The sequence below is a fragment of the Symphodus melops genome, assembly GCF_947650265.1.
Source record: "Symphodus melops genome assembly, chromosome: 4".
Lineage (NCBI taxonomy): Eukaryota > Metazoa > Chordata > Actinopteri > Labriformes > Labridae > Symphodus > Symphodus melops.
The window spans coordinates 15,630,489-15,638,360 of NC_136694.1; the positions used below are offsets into that span (position 1 = coordinate 15,630,489).

At 41.8% G+C, this 7,872-nt stretch overlaps 1 protein-coding gene across 1 annotated transcript; it reads left to right on the forward strand.

The window, feature by feature from the left end:
• Positions 1-403: 403 nt before the first annotated feature.
• Positions 404-7,208, forward strand: usp49 (ubiquitin specific peptidase 49). Its single transcript, XM_079340674.1, has 5 exons — positions 404-1,872; positions 3,397-3,604; positions 3,713-3,821; positions 3,955-4,160; positions 4,240-7,208. Exons 1-5 carry the CDS (start codon positions 463-465, stop codon positions 4,341-4,343), a joined length of 2,037 nt encoding a protein of 678 aa, XP_079196800.1. The 5' UTR covers positions 404-462; the 3' UTR covers positions 4,344-7,208.
• Positions 7,209-7,872: the final 664 nt, after the last annotated feature.

A 7,872-nucleotide genomic window follows, 5' to 3' on the forward strand; every position in this document is an offset into this window, starting at 1 on the left:
TTACAGAACTACAATATCCAAGCCTTCTCAGAGAGGAGGGGGAAAATAATGATAAAGACGTCTTGTAGTGTGTGGTTTGGAAGGGGTTTGAAATAACTTGCTCTCTGATTGTGCTGACTTCATTCCTTCCTCAGAGGTTTCCTGTTGGTGCCGTTGTTCGACATGGATGGTGAAGCTGGATTCTGCCTTTCAGTATGCATTTGGAGTCATGAATTATTATCCCAAACCTGATCAAGCAAACTACTTGTAGTAAGTAGCAGTAAGTAAACGTATCATTTCTCTGACGACAAGTTCTGTCCATAAAATCTGATGTATTTGAAAACATCGTGCAGTTAATGGAAATACTTTTTGGACTATTTCTTAAATGTTTTTTTCTCCCACTTAAATCCCTCCTCAGAATGAGTTCCTGCTTGGTTACAGGACGTGTGTCCTATCACTGAGGCCACATGTGTATCTGGAGAGATGGATCGTTGTAAGCACGTGGGACGCCTTCGTCTGGGCCAGGACCATTCTATCCTCAATCCACAGAAATGGCACTGTGTCGACTGCAGCACCACCGATTCAGTTTGGGCCTGCCTCAAGTGCTCCCACGTGGCCTGTGGTCGTTTCATGGAGGAGCACTCACTGAAACACTTTCAGGAGTCACAGCACCCTCTGGCTATGGAAGTGCGTGAGCTGGATGTCTTCTGTTTTGCCTGTGGAGACTATGTACTCAATGACAATGCAGAGGGTGACCTCAAACTCCTCAGAGGGGCACTCTCAACTGTTCGCAGCCCAGGTAGGCGCTCGCTACGCTCCTCCATCGGGGGGGAGTGCATCCCCTGGGTTGGAGAAGGTGGGCCACAGCCTGCCATGCAGCTGGCTCTCCGTCATAGGAGGAAAGCACTTCTTGGGAAGATGCTTCAGGTGTGGATCAGCAAACATCAGGAGCTGCAGAACCAGCGCAATGAGAAACTTGAGGAAGTTAGAAGACAGAAAAAAGAGGTGAAAAGGAGACTCATGGAAGAGCTCGGCAATGTTCCACCCAGAAAGAGTGCTCGGCTTCTTACTCAGGCTCCACGTTCAACCATCACGCTCATTCCTCGCAAATTTCGCGACCCTCCAGAACGCCTACCTCCATCTCCTCCCAAGAAGCCTTCCCTCCTTCCCCTGTCCCGCAAGGCTCCTCAGAATGGCAGAGCTGCTAAACTGAGGAGATACTACTCCGCACACACAGTAACTCGCCGGAGGCCCGCTCCAGGTGTTACTGGTCTGAGAAACTTGGGAAACACATGCTACATGAACTCAATATTGCAAGTGCTTAGCCACCTGCAGAAATTCAGGGAGTGTTTTCTCACTTTGGACCTGTGTGAGACTGAGGAGTTGCTGGCCAAGACCAACCACTCCCAGGGGATGAAGGGTATGACTGGAGGCGTAGTCAACAGTGGTAACACATCACTGGCAGGATGCCCTCTTGGACGCATGGGGAAGGCAGGCAGTTGGAATTTACCCTTGGGCAAAAAAGAAAGTGACCCTCCTCGCCCACAGGCAGCAGAGTTGGTCCAGCCAAAGGAGCCCCGCTGCTCCACTCGCCAGCAGATGTCTCTGTGCCATGAATTACATACACTTTTCAGGGTCATGTGGTCAGGCCGGTGGTCTTTAGTGTCCCCCTTCGCCATGCTGCACTCCGTGTGGAACCTCATCCCAGCCTTTCGTGGCTACGACCAGCAGGATGCCCAGGAGTTCTTGTGTGAACTCCTGGACAAGGTGCAGCAGGAGCTGGACACAGAAGGGTCCAAACGGAGGATAGTGATCCCCATCACAAAGAGGAAACTTTCCAAGCAAGTGCTAAAGGTTCTGAACACCATTTTTCATGGGCAGCTACTCAGCCAGGTAAGACAGCTGATACATGCTGATAGAAAAATGTTTGTTTAATCGACAGAACTTGACAGTGTTTAAATCCATAGATTTGTCATTTTGATGAAGACTGTTAGTATAATGATATAACCTGGGCTGCTATCCATTCTGTAATATGTTGTACAGAGTTGCTTTTTTATTAATCAGGTGTAATGTTATTACAAAAATTAGGTCTTTTTTTTATTATCACTATAGTTAGGATTCCTAAGATGTCCAGGGGATGAGGGAGTAACAATACCATAAAACCCAGGGGAAAGAAGTAGGAACTGGATGTAAGCAAAGTTTCAAATAACTTATTAAAAAAAACTAAATGTAAAAAAACAAACTTGTTCCAAAACAAACAAGAAGCCAATGTTATCCTATGTCAGAGACCAACAAGCAAATATAACTAACTGAGAGAAAACACAAAACTACTGGGAATTAAAACAATCATAAACATCATAAAATCTAAATTGATGGTTGAATTAAAACTATGGGCACTTTTTTTTTTTACTAAACATTGATACGCATAACAGATTGAAAATACATATGAGTAAATTACAATTTTTAGGTGACATCCCAGTCAGATTGAGTCAGATGATTTTTGTCGTCGGATTTCTTGAGGTTGAGAGTAAATAAAGGTGAGCTAAAAGAGGCTACAACGTGGGTTGTCTAAGAATCCAGATTATAGACTGTATGAATTATGGACAGCTGACTGCTTCGCCTAAAGGGAGGTCAAAAGATAAGGAGCCCTCCCCGTCTTCTGGCTGCAGTATCAGCCATAAACCCAGCTCCCTCATTATAACAGATGGTGACGGATATTGGTGAAAATACAAAATTCAAATGTACATCAAATATTTCTCAATTTTTTTTACGTGACTTTTTATATATATTTTCATGTTGATTTGTGTTTAAGTCATCTTCTTTTCTGAGACAAATCTTTTAAATAAGACATTTAATGAAAAAAAGTCATTCCTTGATTGACAGCTCTGTTGACAAATAAAGCTCCTATGGTTCTGGTCAAGCTGCATTAGCAGGGTAGAGCAGACGGGAACCTGTCTTAGGGCACACTCGCAGCCCCCATACTCATACTTGGGTCCTCACACACCTCACACTCACACTGCTCCAGGACTGACAGAGCCTGAGCATGGTTACCTCTTGTACATAAGATCGTAATGCAACACATGCATGGCTTCACAATATTAATAAGCGTACTAAATCAATGAGACAGGCGCACTCGAGAATGTAAAAGAATTACAATAAATGGGTTTGACTTTGTGAGTCATTTTAATCAACCATAACACATGACTCCTTGAAAATGAAGGCCTGTCCACGTTGGTTACCTGTGCTAGTGCATGAACTGTACCGTGCCAAAGCGCACCTCTTCCAAGCATACCAGTGCCATGGTACCGTGCTTGAGCCCGGACTAGAGCACCCATCCTAGTGAAGTTCAATTCCTAACAATTGAACTTCCTGCTTGCTTCTTCACCTGTCTCCTCTCTGCTTACTGTGTTTTTTTAGGTTACATGTCTGTCCTGTAAGCACAAGTCCAACACCGTCGAGCCATTCTGGGATTTGTCTTTGGAGTTTCCAGAGCGATACCACAGTATAGACAAAAGCTCAGGCTCCACAGCTTACCAACGCAGCTGCACCCTCACTGAGATGCTGTCCAAGTTTACAGAGATGGAGGCTCTTGAAGGCAGAATCTATGCCTGCAACCACTGCAACAGTTTGTACAGTTTTTAGTCATCCTTTTTTTTTTTTCCTGAAAAAGACACTTGAATTTTTTTTTAATGGTTAAAATAACGTAACTTGTTATTGTTCCGTGGCTTGACAGAAAGAAGACGGAAATCATCCCACAAACCCTTAGCTCTGTCAGAGGCGCGTAAACAGCTTCTGATCTACCGTTTACCTCAGGTTTTACGGCTGCACCTCAAACGCTTCAGGCAAGTTTTTTTTTTAACTTTTCTTTGAATAACTTTACAGAACGGAATTTATAGTTGTTTTCTCTGACTAAAATCAGAGCGTTTGGTTTTATTTGGATGCATGTGACGCTTAAATGTCTTTGTTGTGTGACAGATGGTCTGGGCGGAACCATAGGGAGAAAATCGGCATACATGTGGCCTTCGACCAAGTTCTGAACATCAAACCATACTGCTGCACAGGCTCAGGTCACTCTGTCCACAGAGGAGGCTACACCTACGATCTATCTGCTGTAGTTATGCATCATGGGAAAGGCTTTGGCTCAGGGCACTACACCGCATACTGCTATAACACAGAAGGAGGTGAGGAAGAGGCCAAACTTAATGTGTATGTCTGATTCTCCTCCTGCACATTTAACCTTTTTTTCCCCCCCTTCTTCAGGTTTCTGGGTACACTGTAATGACTCTGACATGAAGGTTTGCAGTGTGGAGGAAGTGTGTAACACTCAGGCCTATATTCTCTTCTACACCCAGAGGTCGGCCTAGGTACCTCTCACTGTGATGTCGACCTGTATGCGGCCGCCAATAACTGCATTTATGAAAATGTTCTCTGATGTTTTCCCAGGCGTCAAAGAAACAATCACTTTAAAAAAGATTTCCTAAAAAAGATGGAAAAGAGGGCAGTAGGACAGCTTCAATCACGAGGCAAGGTAAAGCAGAGTAGAGTAGTTCACGACAGAAAGATGATGGTATACTTACTGTATTGTCGCCATGGACACATTAGTGATTTGAATTGAAGTTTTCGGAGGAACATCTTTTAGATTTATTTTTAAACACACAAAAACCTTTTCATAAATGAGGCCACAGGTCTCTCAGCCTTTGGTACCAGCACATTGGTTAACGGCCTGAAGACTGTGGGAGCAGGTCTTTCTCTCTCCTGCTTATCACCAAGTTGCTTGTTCTGTGTTTTGTTTTGTTCTACAACCAGACTCATGTCTCTCCTGAAACGGCATTTTGTTTTAAACATTTGAAGGCAACACAGATTTAGGATTTTTAAATGTAATTCAGTACATTCGAAGCCAATGCGCACTACATATAATAACAAGTACCATAAAAGTCTGTGTATAAGAAGCACTTTTAAAAAATATTTTTAACTGAAAAGTAGGCTGTGTCCTTTATATTGGTGCAACCTATATATATTTGGTCATACCAGTTTAAAGTGATGAGACATAAACCTTCATGACCACAAGTTCAACATCTACACGCCCCTGAATGCACCCTTACATGATTAAATTTCATACCCATTTATTGTGTTGTAAGCAGCGGCTTCTCTGCAAAAATCTCACTGGGATATATAGGGACCCCAACCATGACTGGGGGGCCGCTGCTTTTAACAGCGTTTCTCATTTTACTGAGTCATAGATGTGCAGTGGGTAAAGTGAGTCAACCTTTTAAGTACTGGTTTGATTGGAAAGACTCATCAATTTAAAACAAAAAGTTACCAGCAAAGATGAGTAGTACATCTGTTGGCTAATTGGTTGAGGGAAGTTTGTTTCAAACTCCAAACGCATTGCTAACAACACATGAGGAACATAGATGGTAAGAGCAACACAGCTGCACAGAAACTGCACATTTTGAACATCCCTGAACACTTTTGTCAAATGATCACGCAGGGAGACAGTTTCCCTTCCCTCTTTCCTCTGGGAGACCACGCAAAACAAACTGTGTCTTGTAGATGGGTGCGACTTATATTCTAGATTTGATGGTACACCTTTAACATCATTGTGTAGTTTTACTTGAATTCCCCAAATTCACGCAGTTGTTGTTTTCCTCTGACAACACACTCAGGGTTTGGATGTTCAAATGCCTTACACTGTCTCTTGGTTGTAGGTTTTATGAACGTATGGGAATCTGGGGTTAACGAAAAAGTAACATTTCACCATTTCATAATACAGCATGATCTGGAGGGACATCAGCCCATATTTGAGACAAAGCTACATTTTATGAACCATTAGCTATAATAACACGACGGCTAACATTAGCGTTGAACCAAACGCTAGATCTTATTACCATAGTGGCGAAAAGGCTTAATAAAGCTAACATTACCTTTTGATAATGTTGATCCTACAGGAAAGGCCTAAATGCCTCACAAATGATAATGTTAACACATTTGATTAGTAATGATTTCATCTGTAGTCTTCCTTGTAGCTAACAGTTTATCAAATGTAAAGTAAACAGAAAGTAGTCTTTTTTTTTGCCTTTTCCTTTCATACCATATCATATAATACTTTTAAAAGAGTTTCGTCTTCTCCCAGCAAACAATCATAATAGCTTTTTTTGTTGCTGAATGCTAAAATACACTTATATAATGTAGCTGAAATACCTCCTTTTCATGATTGATCATGTTTCCTGTATTCATACTACGTTGTAGATGTCATGCAGCAGTGTATCATATTCAGCATTTGAGCTTCCAATCATGAGCTTGGTGGAGGAAAATGGCCACACTGTGAATCTTGTCATTCAGATGAATGTAGACACTGTGTTGACCCATTAAACTTTCAGGGTTGTTTTTTTTTTTTTTTTTTTTTTTTTTTTAAATGTCACTTCGGGAAACATGTCACTACTCGTCATACATACGTCACCCTCTCCTCAAATGTAATGCTCTGACAGGATACTGTGTCCTTCGCTTTCAGTAAGCAAGACTAGCTTTTAATGTTTACTTTGTTTTTTAGGCACTGTATGTTTCACTTTCATTAAAAGAAGAGGCAAAAAGTTTGATCGAAAGCTGCACTTTTGAGGAGGGGCTATTATTGTTGGTCCTATATTTGTGATTGTCTATTATTATTTTTTTATTAGTTTCTTTATCTTCTTTAACTGGCAGCTCCCCCTGTGGTTGAACTAGTTTGAGAGGGTCAAATACACTGCTGCACCTGTGTGTTACCTGCAGGAGATGGAAAAGAAATAATGGGCAGACGGCCATACTGAGGATTGTGTTCTGAGGAAAGTAGGGGTACCCATTTTGAGTTGAGCACCTGAAAGCAATATATTGAATATCTTGCATCTTGACAGGATTTTAAGATAAAATCAGGAATTCTTCTGCTTGTTATACAATGTTTTGTTTTCTACTCTGCCGTTTCTATTAAGGTCTTTAGAATTTGCTAGGTAATCAAGTAAAAAAAAAACTTGTGTTTGATACGAGTCAAATGCAAAATAAACATTTGTGAACTCTATGTAAAAGTTGGAACAATCTATGACGATGAATGTCTTACTTTTTAGCAGTACGGTGTGGTCATGCCACTGCCACTGATCCTCTTGAGTTCTGTCTTGTACTGTAAGAATACCTGTCATAAATGTTATGGTCATATGGGTTTTGCCTGACAGTAATTATTAAAAAAACAAGGAAAATTTGAAGTTGTGTTTGGGATATTCATTTCAAAATGGTTGGTCTTACGTTTACGGTTGAGTAAGAAGGAATGCTTAAGAATGACCCTCCCTTCAGTTTCTCCTTCTTATGAAGGGTCAATTCATAGTGGCAGCAAGTTAGCCCAGACATCCTTCTACCCATCAACATTTTCTAGCTTATCTCTGGGGATTCTGAGATGTTCCCAGGCTAGGTGGAAATTACAATCCCTTCAGCTGTCAGTTGGATATGTCTGGCCGACCTTTAAATAAAAGCATCCTAATCGAATGCCTAAACGCCTTTGTAATGCAATTTATAAAACAATGCTGTGAAAAGCAGTTCTACTCGAACTCGAACTGGATGTTTGAGATCCTTACTCTCAGACTTACCCCAGCCATTCTAACCCTAGCCTGACCGTACCCCTTACCCTACCCCCAACCCAAATCTGTTTCCTACCACTTGTTTACCTAATCTTTTAAGTGTGGTCAGTGATTGGTTTTACACTCACTTGTGAACAAAGACCCAAAGATGCATGGACTCCTTCACCAGGGGCAGGAACTAATTCACACTCCAAAGGGAGCAATCCACCATTTATGACTGGGAACCATGATCTCATTCCACCTGCTTCAAACTCCATTCAAAACTGATCCAGTGCCTGGACTGGAATAGATCACA

Coding starts and splice junctions, on each gene's coding strand:
- usp49 (XM_079340674.1), top strand. CDS start 463: ATGGATCGTTGTAAGCACGTGGGACGCCTTCGTCTGGGCCAGGACCAT. Junction 1,873..3,396: donor ATGGGCAGCTACTCAGCCAG/GTAAGACAGCTG, acceptor GTGTTTTTTTAG/GTTACATGTCTGTCCTGTAA. Junction 3,822..3,954: donor CTGCACCTCAAACGCTTCAG/GCAAGTTTTTTT, acceptor GTTGTGTGACAG/ATGGTCTGGGCGGAACCATA.